At 47.3% G+C, this 19,482-nt stretch overlaps 1 protein-coding gene across 1 annotated transcript; it reads left to right on the top strand.

Annotated features, from left to right (window-relative positions):
• The first annotated feature begins 4,722 nt into the window (after positions 1-4,722).
• On the top strand, positions 4,723-6,682 carry FZD10 (frizzled class receptor 10). The gene is given in 1 exon segment (NM_001098033.1): positions 4,723-6,682. A coding segment is annotated over 1 exon segment (1,746 nt). The 5' UTR covers positions 4,723-4,771; the 3' UTR covers positions 6,518-6,682.
• Positions 6,683-19,482: the final 12,800 nt, after the last annotated feature.

The raw sequence follows: 19,482 nt of genomic DNA, 5'->3' as shown, positions 1-19,482 counted from the left end.
CACTGAATAATGAATCTTGGGCAGTGAAAAGGCTAATGCCATGTGGAGGAGAAGGAGTTTAATCTAATTTAGTTGGAGGGTGTCTGTCTGCAGTGTTGTTTTTTGGAGTGTGGGAATAGAGGGGTAAGCTGTCCCCTTGAATGGTCCCTCCAGCGCCAGAAGCAGTGGGGAGCCGCGTAGACGCCAGTGATCCAAAGCCGGGCCTTGAAAGGGGGATTAGAGACAGGCTGTGATTTGCAATTCACACTAATGCACCCTGTGGAACCTTTGGTAATATTTCAAACCACATTTCAAGGGAAGTGGCCTTAAAATCGCTGCCTAAATTGTATTGGAGCAACAGAGGACCCTCCAGTCATCCGTTTTATGATGTGGATGCTTTTCTGTTTGTTTCTTGCCGCCCCGCCCCCACCCCAACATCCTCCGTCGAGTGTTTTTAGGTGGAATGAAAAACTTTGTGCCCGGTGAATTTGCCGCAGCTTGTGTGGCTTCTGGGGTGGTACACGCTGTGTGTGTTTTCTTTAGTAAGTATCCCTTCGGATGACCAAAGGTATTTTCTCCTAGGAGAAAAATGTGGGGTGGGGGTAGGGGGAAAGAGCATGCCTGCTTGCTTAGAAAACAGAATTCTCAGTGCCTGTTTTTTTTTTCCCTTCCTAAATCTCATAATAAGCTTCTGCACAAACATAACCCTAGATGGAATCGGGGAAAAAGGCACGTTTTGGTATCAGAGATCCCTCTACATGTCAGACCATTATTAGCATCGCATTCTTACTTGAAAGGAGAATCGGAAAAGTGCTGATGAAATACAAATATTGATGATAGTAGAGGATAAAAGAAGAAACATCAGACTCATTTTACCAGATCATCAAACGCCAATGTGCTGAGAAGAGATGCTCCAAGCAAGAGTTCCTAGAAAAACAGAGATCACCTGAACCACTTTCTACCTTCAACCCTACAACACGCTTCTCTTTCTTTTCCTAAGCTGTGCTGATAGTCTACAAGTTTACTCTTGTAATTAGCTTGTAACATGCTAAGTCTATGGTTTAATTTTTCTCTACCACTGAAAGAGTTGGTACTTGTTATCTTAAAGAGATTACTGTGGGTTTTCTTGAATCTCATTTTAGAACATCTCACACAGAGCTCATCATTTCCACTGACTATAACGTCTTAAGAGGAAATACAACTTTGATTTTTAGCAATATCCCTGTTAAGGTCTTTTCAACTTTGGAATTTGCTAGGTGATGAAACTCTGCCTCTCTCTCAATCTCCTTCCATCCAGAAATACTTAGCTCTCGGTCAAAATACTGCCTGACTGATGAAATCATGTTCCTGTTCAAAACCTTTTTCTTTTTCTGGGCAAACATTTGCAAGAATTTGAAGGTAGTTAATGTTTAAGAGTGTCTCTCCCATATACATATATTTTTAGATAGTTGGTGTATAAAATATATATGTATATATATATATATTCCTTATCCTTGCATGTTATTTGAAATCATGTTTAATTATAAAGTTTCATTAAAAACCTTTGCTCAAAATTTTAGAGGCCTAATAAGATTTCCATTAATTTAAACATATCACCATTCCCACGACAGCCCCAAATGCTTTCTTTTCCCCCTTTCATCCATGGTTAAATATGTAAATAAAATGTCTAAAGTCATTCTTCAAAGAAGACAAAAGAAAAAAGAGCTGAGGGGAGAGACAGCCATAAAATTCCTCCCAATTCTCCATAACATTTGCCAGAGGGGGGCCAGTTGCCAGCCAGAGCTGAGCAGCAGGGAACCCCGCCGCTCCTTAGAATCACACATCTCAAATCCCACACACAGGAAAAAAAAATAAAATAAAATATCTTTTCAGCTGGAGCCATCAAAAGGGCCTTTTCATTTATTAGTTACAGAGTTATCTTGCAGTTGGTGATTTCTCAGAGCCCTCATTTTTCTATCATAATGTCTATTTGTTGGTTTCCATCTCAGCTGGGCAGAGAGAAGCACTTCTGCAGACTTTTTTTTTTTTTTTTCTTCTAAACAAAGGAGAGAAGAAAGCAATCTGAAGTGGTTATAGCGAAAATAATGGGTCTGAACATGGCTGAATTAAAACAGCACATAAAAGATCAATTAGGAGATGCTTTCTCAAATAGCTCACACCCCTGGCTCTTGGTATTTGGCACTGTCAGTGACTCTTCCCCATGTCTATTTTCAGAGTTTCTGAGGGAAGGAAAAGAAAAGGAAAAAGAAGGAAAATGATGTCCAAGGCAGGAAACTGGCAAGAAAAATTCTGGAATCTTTTTAATGAAAAGGTTCGGAAAATAGCTCACTAGATTAAAAAAAAAAAAAACAAACACAAACACAACTATCTTAAGAAAAATGACAGCCTTTAAAAAAAGCATCTCGGAGAAACAATCCAGCTGAAGGCAGCTTGTTCTGACTGTATTAGCGTTTATTTACCTCGACCCTATCCCCACCACTCCCCCCCCACCCCCACTTTCTACCTCACCCCCCACCTCCTCCAACACCTCACAGGGAGATCCAGGGACACTAATTCAGTGCCGGGTGCAAATTCCCAGCCTCGTTCTTCTCTGTTTGCTGAATGGATGGATGGATAGAATAAGTGGGTATGTTTTAGGTTTTGAGTTCTCCCAAGTTTCTTATTAGATGTAAAATCATACGACTTGTTTCAAACAAAAGCCAATATTCTAAAAAAGCCTTTCAGAGGAAGCGCCCCACTTCTGCCACCGCTGACAAAAAGCTTCCCAGGGGACGAGCGACTGGCAGGAGCATCTCCTTTCTGGGCGCTTCCTAGAAATAACCGGGCAACCCGCAGCGCCAGCGGCTCCTGCAAAGCCGGGCGGGGGCGGGGGGTGGGGTGCGGTGGGAGTGGAGAGAGCAGCACCGACCGCCAGGGATGTCTGTGCGAACCGCACATCCCTTCAGAGTGCTAACCTCAGAAAGGGAGGAAGAAAAAGGAGACCCCTGCGCACAGGGCCGGCTCCTGTGACCTCTCCTCCGGCTCGGTTAAGTCCTCCAACGGACCCCCTATGCGTGGTCCTGGGAGTTTCAGGGAAACTTTCAAAGATTCCGACCTCGAGAGCGTCTAAGAGGAGAGAGACCCGGCCACCTCCGAGGGGTACTGTTTACTGAAGGGTTAATACGGGAAGCCAGGTGAAGCGCTTCTTTGGAAGTGGGGCGTGGGCATCCGCGCCCACCGCGCCCGCCCAGGTTCGGGTGTGTGTGTGTGTGTGGCCTAAGTGACTCTGTCCCGAACTCGCCCCCATCCGAAGGGCGTGCTCTAAGGGCACTGGGCCGGGATACTCCCCCACTTTTTAAGAAAACTGAGCGAGGCATGGGCGTCTCCCCTTTCCCGGGGAGTTGGGGACCCTCGAAAAGAGCTGACTCAGCGCCCTCCCACCTCCAACTGCGCAGCATCCTGCGGGTCCGCAGTCAAGGAGGGAGCAGGCCGGGCAAATCACTCGCCAAATAATATAAATACCCGACGAGCGAATGACTTCCTATAATAAATAAACTCAGCCGCCTAGAAGAAATTACCAGGCCTGCCTGGCGCGAGGCCCCTCAACTCAGCGGCTCTGGTGGGGGCGGGGGGGTCACCCTTCTACAAACCAAGCCCCCGGCTTCCCGAGGCCGGGGGTTAGGGGGGGTGGGACCTCAGAGTCCCAGGAAGCTGCCCGCCCTTCCCCCTCCCCGCCTTCTTCGCGGAGACCTCGGAGCAGCGGCCCTAAAATCTAGATTCCCAGAGCCCCTCCCCCTGCCCTTAGCGCTTCTCTTTGAAATTTCAAAGAGACCCCCCTCCCCGGAGCCGGAGCCCCGACGCAGGCCTGGTAACTCCGCAGCCTCGGGAAGATGCGGGCAGCTTTACAAGCTAAGGGGCCACTTTATGGCCGAGGCCATAAAACGCAAATCCCACCTCGCTTTGAAAGCTGCCTCGGCCGGGGACCCACCATAAAAATCAGGAGAGATAAGCCCCTAGCCTGACTTAGACCAGCCCACCCCTTCCTCCGGCCAGTCTCCGAACTTCCAGTAACCCCGGCGCCCTTGGGCTGCGGGGGACGAGGCCGGGGGCGCCCCGAGAAAGGGAGCGCAGGCGGGGAGGCGACGGGAGGCCAAGTTGGAGGCTGGCGCAGAAGGCGAAGGAGCAGCGGGCGGGACGCACGAGAGGGCGGCGACGCGGGGCCGGAGGCCGGGGCGGTGGCAAGATCTGGGGGCCGGGCGCTGCGCTTTCTCATGCAAAGCAGCGGCGGGGCGGGGCGCGCGGCACGGGGGCGGGGCCTGTCAGCGCTCTGCTTTTTCCCACTTTGCCTGTTTGCGAGACTGCTCAGCCCGGGACCGGACTCCGAACGGCTGCGGGCCGAGCCGGGCCGAGGCCGGCGCGGGGAGGGCGGAGCCGCCGCGAGTCGCCGGCTCCGGTGCGCCCGCGCCGCCCGCCCTCTCCGCGCGCTCCCACGAGAAGCCAAAGTTTGCGGCGGCGGCGGCCGTGAGTTGCAGCCCAAGCCGGGTCGCGCGCCGAGAGCTGCGGGGCTCCTCTCGCTTCCCGGTATTGTTCGCAAACTTTGCTCCTCTCTTCAGCGGCTCCACCTCGGCGGAGGCGGGCGCGGAGAGCGGGGCCGGGGGGCGCTGTGCGCACCGCTCGGGCGGGGCTGGGCTGGGCAGGGCGGGCATGGGCGGGAGCCGGAGCGGGGACGAGGAGCCGGGGCCGGCAGCCCGAGCCTGGGAGCGGCTGCTCTGAGGGCGGCGGACCTCCCCGCCGGGGCACCTCCGACGCCACCATGCAGCGTCCGGGCCCCCGCCTGTGGCTAGTCCTGCAGGTGATGGGCTCGTGTGCTGCCATCAGCTCTATGGACATGGAGCGGCCGGGCGACGGCAAGTGCCAGCCCATCGAGATCCCGATGTGCAAGGACATTGGCTACAACATGACCCGCATGCCCAACCTGATGGGCCATGAGAATCAGCGCGAGGCCGCCATCCAGCTGCACGAGTTCGCGCCGCTGGTGGAGTACGGCTGCCACGGCCACCTCCGCTTCTTTCTGTGCTCCCTGTACGCGCCCATGTGCACCGAGCAAGTCTCCACCCCCATCCCCGCCTGCCGGGTCATGTGCGAGCAGGCCCGGCTAAAGTGCTCCCCGATCATGGAGCAGTTCAACTTCAAGTGGCCCGACTCCCTTGACTGCAGCAAACTCCCCAACAAGAACGACCCCAATTACCTGTGCATGGAGGCGCCCAACAACGGCTCGGACGAGCCCGCGAGGGGCTCGGGCATGTTCCCGCCGCTCTTAAGGCCGCAGCGACCCCACAGCGCGCAGGAGCACCAGCTGAAGGATGGGGGGCCGGGGCGAGCCGGCTGCGACAACCCGGGCAAGTTTCACCACGTGGAGAAGAGTGCGTCGTGCGCGCCGCTCTGCACGCCCGGCGTGGACGTGTACTGGAGCCGCGACGACAAGCGCTTCGCGGTAGTCTGGCTGGCTGTCTGGTCCGTGCTCTGCTTCTTCTCCAGCGCCTTCACCGTGCTCACCTTCCTCATCGACCCAGCGCGCTTCCGGTACCCCGAGCGCCCCATCATCTTCCTGTCCATGTGCTACTGCGTCTACTCGGTGGGCTACATCATCCGCCTCTTTGCGGGCGCCGAGAGCATCGCCTGCGACCGGGACAGCGGACAGCTCTATGTCATCCAGGAGGGCCTGGAGAGCACGGGCTGCACCCTGGTCTTCCTGGTCCTTTACTACTTCGGCATGGCCAGCTCCCTGTGGTGGGTGATTCTCACCCTCACCTGGTTCCTGGCCGCGGGCAAGAAGTGGGGCCACGAGGCCATCGAGGCCAACAGCAGCTACTTCCATCTGGCCGCCTGGGCCATTCCGGCCGTGAAGACCATCCTGATCCTGGTGATGCGCCGGGTCGCGGGGGACGAGCTGACCGGCGTCTGCTATGTGGGCAACATGGACATCAACGCCCTCACCGGCTTCGTGCTCATCCCCCTGGCCTGTTACCTCATCATCGGCACTTCCTTTATCCTCTCGGGCTTCGTGGCCCTTTTCCACATCCGGAGGGTGATGAAAACGGGTGGGGAGAACACGGACAAGCTCGAGAAACTCATGGTGCGGATCGGGGTCTTCTCCGTGCTCTACACGGTGCCGGCCACTTGTGTGATTGCCTGCTACTTTTACGAACGCCTCAACGTGGAGTACTGGAAAGTCCTGGCCACGCAGCACAAGTGCAAAATGAACAACCAGACTAAAAACCTGGACTGTCTGATGACCACCTCCATCCCCGCGGTGGAGATCTTCATGGTGAAGATTTTCATGCTGCTGGTGGTGGGCATCACCAGTGGCATGTGGGTCTGGACATCTAAGACTCTGCAGTCCTGGCAGAACGTTTGCAGCCGCAGGTTCAAGAAAAAGAGCCGGAGAAAACCGGCCAGCGTGATCACCAGCAGTGGAATTTACAAAAAAGCCCAGCATCCCCCCAAAACCCATTTGGGGAAATATGAAATCCCCGCCCAGCCTCCCACCTGTGTGTAAATGGGGCTTGGAGGGATGGCAGGATTGGAAAACTTTCCCAGAGAGGATTCAGTGGCTGTCAGAGCCAAAACATGGTGCTTTTCTCTGTTGGTTGGTTGCTTGTTTTTTTTTTTTTTTTTTTAATAAAAGTAAAAGAAAAAAAAATAAAAAGTTTTTACTCTGAAATTCAGGATGCTGTGATACACTGAAAGTCCAAATGTACTTAAAGGGCATGGTTTTTGTTTTCTGCGAAGGAGAGCCCTCCCAGTTAAATAGCCTCTTGTGTAACTAATTTGTGGTAGCATAGTTGATTCAGGCCCCCAGAAGAAAACTTTTGTTTAGAACCTTCCATAAATATACATCTGTATGTTTGAGTTGGCTTTGCTATCCATTTACAAATCAGGGAAGAGATAACTTCTTTGCAAATTAAAGAGCCTCTGCTGAGTTGCAAAGAGGGAGAGATATGCCATCTCTTGCAGGCTAGCCATCCCAGGGGCCCACCCTCAGAAGGCCGCTTGTAGACAGCAACTACTGTGCAAACAGGAAGAAAGAGAAGGCCTGACAGCTCAGCACGCTCCAGTGGATGTGGAGTCCCTTAAAATAGACTCCAGCCTCCACAAACGGGTCTTTCTCCCAGATAGAAACTTCCATCTAACCTCATATTGGTACAGTGCCAACGATGTGCAATACATTTCTTTTTCTTTCCATAAAAATCAAAAGAGAAACAAGTATTTTGCTGTAGTAAAGACAACAAAAGAAGTATGCTAACGAAAGAACTAAGGGGCCCAGCCCTCAGAACCCTTTTAGTTTTACAGTTTGTGGCTTTTTAATGGAAACCAAGCCTATGTGATACACGTTTGGACTGATTTGTAGAAGGGTTGGGGGGGGGGGCGGAGAGGGGAGAGGGATGATTCAAAAGTGCCCAAAGGGCTTATTGACTCTTTCTATTATTAAACAAATGGTTTCCATGAATAGAGCCCAGAAGCCTGTCTACAAAAGGTGGAGTTAATTCTCCTCACCAGGAGGTGCCAGGAAAGAGTGGTCTTGCTGGTGTCTATTTGTCATATATGATATTTTTCATGCTCCACTATTTTATTAAAAATAAAAAATGTTCTTTAGTTTGGTGCTGGTCCCTTGTGTGTTGTGATGGGACCCTTCTCTGAGTGGGAAGAACAGAGAAAACTTTCTCCCTCTGTTTACTTTTCATGCAAATCCCGAGTGTGCATTTCTGTCTACAGATCATTGGTTATCTCTGTGAAATGGCAAATGGACAGATTCCAAAGTGGGCAGAATGATTTAATTTCAGGCTGCAGAGGAATTACATGCAGGAAGCGGGTATGGTTGGAAGTTGTCTCTGACTCTGGGTGGCAGGATGCAAGGGCCGCCCAGTTTTAGCCCAGTTCATTAAACAGCATCTTGGATATTAAGCATGGATACAGGCTTGTGCCCCTTGACTAGCGTCTGGAGAATGGATCCAGCCAATTAGGAGAATTAAATCAGAGTAGGGCTCCGTTGACCTGCTAAAGTCAAAGTGTACAGAGAGAAAATGGTATACAACCATCCAAAGTATGCTGGTTTCCCACAAACACCTGGACACATTTACAATACAGATTGTAGATCAGGATAGGATAAAATAATCTGCTAAGGGTGGTGAGTCATTAAGGGGAAGCTAATCAGCTTTGTGCTTCATTGTGCTTGCTTCTCCTCCGGTATTTGCTGCCTAAGTTGTGTAGCTGTAAAGATTTGAAGTGAGTCAGAGTCAAGCTGGTCTGGGGCACAGCTAAACTCAGGTTCTAACCAGAAGGACCCAAGGGCAGAGTTTGGACCAACTGCTGTGGGAATCTGATAGAACAAACCCAGCCATCCCTGGGTCATCCTGATGTCAAGCTCCAGGCTGAACAAAGACCTCTTAAGAATTTGGAGCATTTATTAACACTTATTAATGATGGACAGAAGCCTGCAGTCAGGGTATCTTGTTTCCTGAAAATGGTGTTTCGGAATGAAGCCTGATGACCCAGACTATCCTTGCATCAACAAAACTAGAATTGAACAATGGTCTAAATAATTCTTTGTGAGGGGTGGGAAGGGGTTCCACGTAGCATGCAGGAGTGAGGAGCATGGATGATTTGGAACCGAGTTCGAGAAACACCAAGTAGGTAGGTTAAGTAAGGTAAAATCCAGAATAGCCTTCAGTGCATTAAAAAAGAAAAAAGGTTTTTAAAAAAATGTTCACAAGTAGAAACTTCTATGTTGATTATTTCCAAACAGATCTTGAAAAGACTAAAGACATTTATGTACATGTGTATGTATGCTTGCCTTGCTCCCTTTGATAACTCTTAGGAAAAATAAAAATGACATTTCTGGAATAGAGCTTGGGAAAGTCGAGAAAGATAACTATCGGAGCACTGTGGTGAGTGTCTAAGCTGGGTATGAGCTTAAAATACTCAGTTCTAAAATCATTAGACTATTCAGTGGTTTTGGGTCTGCCCCTGTTCAGGTGTGTAGGCTTCAGACGGTATTCCCAAAGAAAACCAAGTTTAAGAGCATCCACAAGTGACTTTGCTGTTGTTTAGAGTGTATTTCAGTGCGAATTTATCCCTCAGACTACAGTGACTTTGTTTACAAATGTCAGCGGGTTTTACCCTTTCCTTGTGCTTGGAGCATTGGGGTGCCTCATCTCCCAGTGGTAATTACAAGTAGCAGAGATTTTTAAGTAAACTGCGCACTCTCTCTAGGACTGAAATCTGACCCTGGGTCTCATACAGAAGGTGAATTTTAGGAAAAGCACCCAGGCCTAAAAGTTAGAAAGCAGCCAAAGCATCCTGCTAGCCCTTGGATTCTCCAGCTCAATGAAGGATTTCCAAAAGAAATGTTGACTGCCTTCATTTGGAGATTTCTCAGCGTCAGAGGCCGTGGCCTCAGCTCCAGGAAAATGGAAATCTGTCTTGGGTTACAGATCTGAGGGGTGACATCTTGGTTAGAAGAGCCTCAAAGAATGTGATGGCCAAGGTCACGCTGCCATCCACATCCATCCATTCCTTCCCTCATTCATTCCCTCATCTACATATCAGCGTGCCTGCGTGCTCGGTTGCTCAGTCGTGCCTGACTCTTTGCAACCCCATAGACGGTAGCCCACCAGATTCCTCTCCATGGATTTCCAAGGCAAGAATACTGGAGTGGGTTGTCATTTCCTACTCCAGGGGATCTTCCTGATCCAGGGATCAAACCCAAGTCTCCTGCATTGGCAGGCAGATTCTTTAACCACCAAACCACCTGGGAAGCAAACGTCTCACTACCTAAAAAATGCCAGAGTCTAGGAGACAGAGAAGCAGGCTTTGGCTTGGAGAAGTTCACAGCCTGGTTGAGAAGACCTGCATAGCTATAATAGGAGCTTATGTGTGACATGTGTTTCTATTTTGCGTCATGGAGGCCTCTTGAAATTCACAGAAGGCAGAAGATTCAAGACATATAATTTCACAGCACAGTGAAATTGCAGGGACCTGTTGATGGCTAGAGCAGAAGTTATGAACGGGTGAGGACCTAGACTGTGCCCAGCACCTAGCAGGAGGCCTCAGAGTCGTAACAGTAACTATTGATACAACAATAACAGTGATAGTCATATGTAGCAGACCTTTCAGAACACTTCCTGTGTGCTGAGTGCTTGACAGGGACTGTCTCTTTTAACTGCCAGGACAATTCAGGTAGGTATTTGTATTAGCCCCACTTTATAGATGAGGACTCCAAGGCACAGAGAGGTTATGTAAACTCCCAGGGTCACACAGCAAGTAATTAGAGCACGGGATAGGAACGGGGTAGTCTAATAGGTCCTGGACCACTGGTTCAAAAAGTGATGAATGAATGAATGAATGATAGCACTTTATACCAGTTACTATGCTAAGCACTTTACATGTATTCATTCAATTCTTTAGCAAATTTTGGTGGAGCTATTCTCATCCCCCGTATCAGATGAGGAAATTAGAGCACAGATAAGTCACTTGGCCAAGGCCACAGGGGTAGCAGGCAGGCAGCCCAGAATGTGAACCCTGGCTGTGTGCGTCCGAGCCTGCCTCTCTGACCATTAGGCCCTCCTACCGCTCTCAGTGGTTCTGAGGACTTTGCGTGAACCAGATCATTTCATCTTCACAGCAGCCGTCCATGCCTTTGCTGCAAGCAAAAGAGGCACAAGATCACATTGGCAAAGTACAAAGCTCCCTTTGCCAGCATGGGAGAATGGAAGAGCAGAGGGTGTGACAAACTGCCTTTCTGCAATAGTCCCCAGAGTGAGCTGAGGACACAGCAGTGGGGATGAGAAAAGGGGGTAGACAGAGAAGCAGCAGGGCTTGACTTCACACAGAGAAGGAGCAAGAGGGAAGGGATGGTCAGGGAGGACCGTGTTTCTGACTCAGGTGGGGACCAGGGTGAACATCACTGAGACAGGAGGAAACAAGGGGATGGCGCGGGCTGTTGGTGGAGAAGGAAAGATGAATGCAGCGTAGACAATTTGTGCCTGAGGGTGTCTGATCCTTCCAGGTGGATAAGGTTGGTCTGCAGGCTGTGATGGGGGTGTTGCATAGGTGGGTGTCCAGAGATGGTCAGAGTTGCAGAAGAGGTGAATCAGGTGGTGGTGGGGGGTCTCTCCAGGGACAGAGGAAGGAGGAGGACAGAGCAGGCTGCAGAGGGTGCCTGAAATGAGTGCATCCCCTTAACCACTCAGGCTCCAGTTCCTCATTTTTAGAGGAGAAGGATTGAAGGAGATAATGTCAGTAGTCTTATCCAGAGTCCATATATGTGATTCAGACAGAGATAAGGGAGGGGGGTGGTTAGGAGGGTGAATGCCTGAGACCCCTCCTCTTTTACCCTGGGGCACTGCCTCTTTCTCTTTAACCCTTGGGCCAGCCAAGCAACAGGAACATGAGCACCACAGGCTGGCATTCTTTAATCCCTGCACCTACTGAGTTGCTGCTCCAAGACCAAAAACTGGAAAACAAAAATCAAGAAGTATTCTTGAGGCAATAGATATTATCCTATTTTCCATATTATTTTCTTAGAAAGGAGAGAGAGAGATACAGAAAAGAATAACAAATCAGAGTGCAAATTGGCATCTTACACTTGAAAGATATGAAACTATAATATAGTTTAGGATTGAACGTTATCTGGCTCCTACTGTGCCCAGATAGCCAGTCTGACTCAGTGCCCTTGGGAGTTGCTTTCCCTTGGGCAAGCTGCTGGAACTTTCATCCTTAAAATGGGGGTGACAGTGGACCCCCTCCCTAGGCTGTCACTTTCTAGGTGCTCGATTGTTTTAATAGCTCTGTATTGTACCTGGCATGCTGTAGTTCATGGGGTCACAGAGTCAGACGTGACTTAGCTACTAAACAACAAAACATGTGTTAATCCATCTGTCCCTCACTCCAGTTCAGGAGATAGGATTCCATAAAATCTTATGTATAAAGTGTTTCGAAGACTGTTGCCATTAAGCTAGGTTCAATAAATGTTATTATTATGTTTATTTCCCCTCCCCACAAAAGATGAACCCAGCATGCTAATGAGTAATGATCTTTAAACAGAATGAGGTGTTTTTTTTTTTTTTCTCTTTTCCCCTTAGAGAAACACTTTTTCCAATACCCGTGTTCAGGTTCCACAGAATACCCGCTGATCTTTCAAGTTTAAAAGGCAGGCACAGTGCCTCTGCAGCAGTGGAAAATATTCTCTGTCTTTTTCTTTGAACACAATCACATCATAGCCAACTTCCCAGGAAATCAGACCTCATGTGCGGACACCTCTGTACGCAAATGGATGAAGATGGCTGTAATATGGAGATGGAGAAAAACGCCAGACTTCAGGGAAGCTCGTGGAACACGCTCCGGCAACATAGTGTGGAGTGTTTTTTAATGTTTTATTAAGAGTGTGAAGGCCAAGCTGGAGGGAGGAGGGAAGGAGATGCGTTTGAAATGTGCAAAGAATAAGTTTCAGTTGTCGAGGTGAGCGGTCGTAATTGGGGACTTAAACAGTCCCACCCCTATGAAGATGATGCTGTTAGATCTTGCACAATGGCCGAAACCCAGTCGGACTTTTCCTGTCACCGAGTTTCACTTTGTTATTTTAAGCCTTTTTTTTTTTTTTTTTTGGTACCAGGCTGGCATTCAGGGGTCTTCAGTTTATAGGAAGGGATTCATTAAAAACCATGTTTGGAACACACCCACCTCCACCTGACCTAAAGGAACTTTTGCAATTGGTGTCTTCAGGGGTTTTCGTAATGATGGGAGAGGATGTTCTCAGGGGGTCTCTGACGACAGGTGGTCTCTCACAGCAGATGTCCTCAAAGGGAGAGATTGGTGGCATTCTTAGGGACTATGTGCGCTAAAAAAAAACCATCTTAAAAACCTATTCTAACAATGTTTTCAGTATTTTAGGCAGAACTACAAAGTCATCAACCCTGACAGATGATAAATCAGTGTCTGTTTTAAAAGGTGGGAGCTGGTGATTATGAGCCGCAGGAGCCGACTTTGATCAGAAGTGACAAGCCCTGGGGTTGGGGCCATTCTCCTCCCCTGCTCACCCCAGGGCAGAGCAGCACCTGTGTACCTTCCAGGGCCACCACTCACATAAAACACTTGGATTTTGTTGGCTTTGGGTAAGAATCTTCATTTGCAAGCTGCCTTTCTTCCTGCAGCCCATCTGAAGCCATAGTCCTGAAGCTGTGTCAGTATCTTGTAAGTTTCAATGGCTTCAGGGCTCATAGCAGAGGGCTTTAATTTGAACTAAATTCAGAAATACTTAAGGCAGCTAAAATGTTGTTTTTTTTCTCCAAAGGGAATTTCTCTAAGTATTGAGAAAGTAAAATCCACACTTGACATAAAGAGACCATAAAGAGATTTGAGGAATTTGTGATTCTAATTTTGTTGTAATGATGACACAGGTCGATGAGGACCAAACAAAAACAATATGAAGGGCAGAAAAAGTCACATAAAATTTTGCCATTCTTTTATGGGTGTCATGATGGCAACCCTTTTTTCAGCCATTAAGACCCAATATTCAGTAATGTTCAGAGTATTGAGTCACATCTGTTGTGTAAAAGAGGATGTTAGAAAACACAGGAGAGAAGAAGGGACATTGAACAAAGTTAAATGTATTGGTTTTACTTTCAACCCACCTCTCCCTTCTAAGGATTTATTCTTGCCAAGGCAAAATTTCCCCATGTGTCCCAGGGGATGAACCAAAATTACTAAACTGGGTAAAATTATCCCACTGGATTGGGGGTGTGCATGTCACTCAGACCAGTCAATATGATGTAAGGTAAGTTCTCCTGATGTGATAGAGAAATGAGAGTGTGCAGGTGGGAATCGGGGACAATTTAAGGAAAGATTTTCCTACATGATTAAAAGACAGATGTTGAGGAAGCCTGTCATTTTCCTTCATGGAATGTGGAGCGTGAAAACTGTATGTGGAGTTGCTGCAGCCATTTTGTGACCATGAGGCAATAAACTCAATATTAACACCCACATTCCAAGGATGGTAGGTGAGAAACAAGGGGCAAACTTGTGATGACTTCATTGAGCTACTACACTTACAGTCTTCTTGTTATTCAAGGTAATTAACTGCCTGTATTCTCCAAGTGTCAGCAAGTTTGGTGTCTGTGACTTGCAAGAAAAACCAACTAGTCCAGTGCTTTTCAAACCTTAATGTACATACAAATCACCTGGACCTTTTGCTAAAATGCAGATCCTGATTCCATAGGTCTGGACAGGACTCAAGAGTCTGCATTTGTAATAAGCTCCCAGATAAAGCTAATGCTGCAGACTCCTGACTCTACTATGACCTACTACTGACCCACCATCTGAAGTTTAAACCACTGTATCACTCCTGACCGTAATAGGGCCATATGGGCTTATCTTGGGCACCATCCCTTGGATGTTCTATCTTGGACTAGCTCTCAATTTTAAGACATGTCTTATTTTGAGTTTAAATCTGCTTCCTTATGACTATTTCCTACTAGTTCTACTTTTATGACGTGGTCCTCCTATAAACACATATAATTCATTTTTCATATGAAAGCACCTTATGTTTTTGACTGTTATGTGCTCTCTGCATCTATTTTGATCCTTAAAACTGTTAAATAACTTGGTTTTCCCCTTGCTGACTGTCCTCAGAGTGTTCTTACTTTGGTATAATCTTTTGTTAAGGAAGATGCTCACAAGTGAATGCTATTCTCCAGGAATTGTCTATCAAGGAGGCAACAGAGTGGGATCATTGGACACTTACAGCAAATATTGTACATAATAATCGGGCATTTTTATCAAACCTGGAACAAAAGAAGGCTGTCAACTATGATTCAGTGTTACCCTGGCTATGCTAGACCATGAAGTAAGGCAAGAGGCAAGAAGCTAAAACCATTGGAAACTGTTATTATTTGCAGCTGATGTGATTGAAAGACTTAGCCAAAAATGGAATTGATGAGAATTGATAGGGAGACTTGGACAAAACAAATCTACAAAAATCAGTGGCTTCCTTGTATACCAGCATTAACTAGTTAAAAATATGAAGAAAATAAAAGACCATCTTTAAAATACCTACAAAAAGCATAGGTACTACATATAAAATAGATAAACGATAAGGACCTACTGTATAGCACAGAGAACTATACACAATATTTTGTAACAACCTATAAGGGAAAATAATCTAAGAAAAAATATATATGAATCACTTTGTTGTACACCTGACACTAATAACATTGTGAATCAACTATAGTCCAACAGAAGTTTGTTTTTTTTTTTTTATTAAAAGAACATAGATAAACTACTGTCTTGCTGATTACTGAACCCAGGGTAGGCAAGGGACAAGCTGGGAAGCAGATGGGAGAAACTGGGAGAAGATGCAAGGAGCCGTAGGAGCTACAGACATTTCTTTATTCTCTCATGGCTGACAAAGCAGCAAGGCATCATGCTTTCAATGCAATTACAAGAGCATTTCAGGTGGTGCTTATATAGGTCATGATGCACGTGTGCAGTGCTATAAATGATCTCCGCTGTTACATAACCATGCAAAGTCATTATTTACAAGATGTGGGGGGAGGGTGAGAGAACATGGGGTGGGAAAGCCTGACCACCACCATCTTGGCAGATCGCTCTTTCCCCACATTCCACCCCTTCGGGGTCTCTTGCCTCACATCCACACAGTCCGTCTGCTCCAGTATTCCCTTGGCCAGTGACGCCGACCCTTGGATCCACATCCCGCAACAGCAGTAAAGGCTACAACACCAAAGGACTAGCATGCAAGCACACCCCCAGTACACAGCAAGACTCAAGGCCAGGTATCACCTGGAACTCATGCTGCAGGCCTTGCCCCCATGGGGTTAGAAGAGCCACCCACCACATGTGCAGGAGTGCCTTGATCATCCGGGGCCAAGTCCAGCCCACCGTCTGTCCTTGTGAAATTGCAGGAGAGCCTCCACAGGGGCAACTCCACCCCACGGGGATTTTTATTAAGGACCATAATCACCAAATCACCCTCCACCCCAACAGCCACAGGCTCCGGGCCCACCCCTTCAAAGGGGATTTTTGCCATGTTCACAGCCCACACACATGATCCCAAATACTTTATAAGCTCTGGTGCACGCTGTGGTAAATCTGGAAGAGAATCAGCGGTTAGCAGCACATGAGAAGACACAGCCTTTACAGTATATCTCCACACAGGGAGCCATCCGATTTCCAAAGAAAGGTAAGAACACAGCCTTTACAGTTCCAAAGGAACGTCCTTGGGCACCATGTAATCTAACTGAACAGCCCGTATCTCTTCCTGTGGGCACTTCCCATTCTTGGTAAACTGCTGCTGTATTCTCAGTTGCCTCCATAGTTCTAGGAGCAGAGCATTGAGCTGTTTATCAATTTTATTTCCGTCAACTCCTGCTGCCAGCAAATCAGCCCACATTTGCATCCGCGTTACCGGATGGGGCCTTTACCAGCTCTGCCCCACCTTGGGGTCTTCACACTTCAAATCCCCTCTGCCCGCAGCCATCCCACTACTTCTCCCAAGCTTGCCACCGCCGAGGTAGCAGTCAAGGAACCCAAAGAGGTGGATGGGCATTGTTCAAGATGGCGTCTAGCATGCCGCCTGTAAAACACGTGTCATCTTCAGGAGGCTCCTCCGCCTGCCAGGCCGGTGTAGAAGCTGAGGGGGCCGAGGTCCAGCCGGATCCAAGCACGGCATGGTTTCCCCACCATCTTCCGCCAGCTTGAAGCCCAGGTCCTCATTGTGTTTTCTGAGCCTCACTTGCCCTCCTGAGCATCGTTTCTGGCTATATGCAGACTCTGTGGACTCCTTGGGGCTCCACGGGGGTGGCTTTGGCAGGCCCTGATCCAGCTCTAAGCTCTCCACCAGGGCTGGTCCTTGCCCCTTGCTGGCCTTCCCAGACCTCGTCCTGGCTGCAGAGTCGGTGCGCTCTTCTCTTTGGCCTCCTTGGTGCCCAAGGCCTCACGGGACTTCCTTGCCTCCTTGGCCACATCCTTCTGCTGCACCAGGGGCCTTGCTAACAAGCAGGGACATGCAGTCTCATAACGTTCCTTAGTCTTGTAGTGTTCATCATCACCATCCCGTACCCTCACTGTCAGAGATGCTGGGTTCTTCAAGGCCGTGCGGTTCTTGCTCTATCCCTTCTCCAGTGGATCTTCCCAACCCAGGAATCAAACCAGGGTCTCCTGCATTGCAGACAGATCCTTTACCAGCTGAGCTACCAGGGAAGCCATTCTTGCTCTAACACCAGTATCGGTTGTTCTAGTTCTTCCAAGCATCTCTGCACATTGCCCACCTGTGCTAGGACATTATCTATATTCGCCTTCAGGGCAGTCAGGAAAATTCACCCCAATGTGCCAGCACTGCCACCTTGTTTATCAAATGAGAACTCACCGCCTGTAATGCCTTTTCAATGCTCTCCAGTGAACCGTTCACCACCTTTCAGTCTTCCACTGGGGCCCATGCCAAGAGGACCGTGGCCACTGGGTACCACATATCATGTGGTGACCACTGGCTTCCTCCTTCCATTGGCGCCTCAGGCTCCCGTACATACTGGGTATCCTGCTGACCACTCCAGTCATCTTGCTGATCACTAAACCCAAGGTAGGCGAGGCACGAGCTGGGAAGCAGATGGGAAGAAACTGGAAGATTTCATAGGAAATACAGACATTCTTCATTCTCTCAGGGTTGATGCAGCAGCCCCCAATGCAACTGCAAGAGCGTCTCAGGTCTTATATAGGTCATGATGCGCCTGTGCAGTGCTGTAAATGCTGTCAACCTTGCATGGTTACATAACCTTGCAAAATCATTATTACAAAATGTGTGGTGAGAGCAAGAGCACACGGGGCAAGAGAGCCTGACCACCGCCATCTTGGCCAATGATCTTTCCCTGCAACTACCTAGAAATAAACTTAATGTGCAAACCCTTTTGAAGAAGATGTTGCTATGTTACTGGAAAGCATATATAATTAGAAAAAATTATACCATGTACCTGGTAATATGTCTATTATCCCCCCGATTGATTCCTAAATATAATGCAAGTTCAATTTGAAAATCTGTATTTTTTTGGAACTCTATAAAATGATATGAAATTCATCATATTTGAGCAAATACTCTGGGGGAGGGGGAACCCTGTAAGAGTGATGAAGAAATGCATAATCTATAGATATTATAATGAAGTGCAATGTAAATCTACAGTCACTAAAAGAGCATTAAAACAAACAAATTAATGGAACAAAATATAATGTCCAGGAAGAACAGCAAATGAATTTGAAACTTTATTTCAATTAAATAAGAAAGAATGGGTGTTTCAATCACTGAGTGTTGAGCCTTCTTTTAGATTTGGAGACATTTTTATATTAGATCTTCACCTCACGCCTTTTATCAAAATACATTTGGATTGTTAAAAGATTTAAACATAAAAATAAGACCACCAGCAGAGGGGAAAAGTTCTCTAAAATATTCATTCAATGGAAAGCAAAGGCTGGTGAATACTTTTTATAAACTTTTCAAGAAGCAGTTTTCTTAGTATGACATCAAAGCCAAAACTATTTTTATGAAATCATGATTTGACTCCATAAAAATGTGAAATTCTGTATAGCAAAAAATGAATTAATAAACAATTTTTAAAATGCAAAATCTCAATAAAATTTATAAGGCCAAAGCTGTATCTTCCTGCTGTGTTTGTGCATCTCAATTCAAATTATAAGAAATACTAATTACCCATAAATCTGTAGAAAAATATTTAACCTCACTCATGATAATCACAGGATACATGTGTGAAAACAAGATTATTTTTGCCTAACACATTGGTATTGTTTTTTTAAGGCTGTTAATACTTGGGTGTGGAGAAACGGGTTCCTCTCACCACACTGGTGGGAATATGAAATGGATCATCTTTTCTAGAGAGCAAATGCAGCATGTGTCTAACATCTTTTAAAACAGTATATACCCTCTGACCCAGCAATTCTACTTCCATTAAATGTGTTGAAAATCGAGAACTACCTAAACGGACACCAGCAGGCTGACTGTTCAATTGTAGTAAGTCCTTAGAATATCAAGTTCTCAATAAAATAATTATGTAGAGCCATGTTATTAACATGGGAAAATAGCCAATCATATTACTACGGCTGCTGATGTCAGCTAGGATGGACAAAGCCTCTGGTTGTTCCCGCTTGGCCTGTTTTCAGATTGATCTATACCTATACCATTGGAGAAGGAAATGGCAGCCCACTCCAGTGTTCTTGCCCGGAGAATCCCATGGACAGAAGAGCCTGGTGGGCTACAGTCCATGGAGTTGCAAAGAATCAGACACGACTGAGCGACTAACACACAATACCTATGCCGTGTCCGTTGTTAAACATTCTGAATATTATGCCTGTTGTTAGTTAACAAGGCAGGTTATATAATACACTCTGTGTATTATGAATTGCATCTTGTGCATTCCATTTTGCTGTTGTTGCTGTTGTGAACTGTGT

This window comes from Bos taurus, chromosome 17, assembly GCF_002263795.3.
Source record: "Bos taurus isolate L1 Dominette 01449 registration number 42190680 breed Hereford chromosome 17, ARS-UCD2.0, whole genome shotgun sequence".
In the NCBI taxonomy this organism is placed as follows: Eukaryota; Metazoa; Chordata; class Mammalia; order Artiodactyla; family Bovidae; genus Bos; species Bos taurus.
This window is presented reverse-complemented; position numbering and strand designations above follow the sequence as displayed.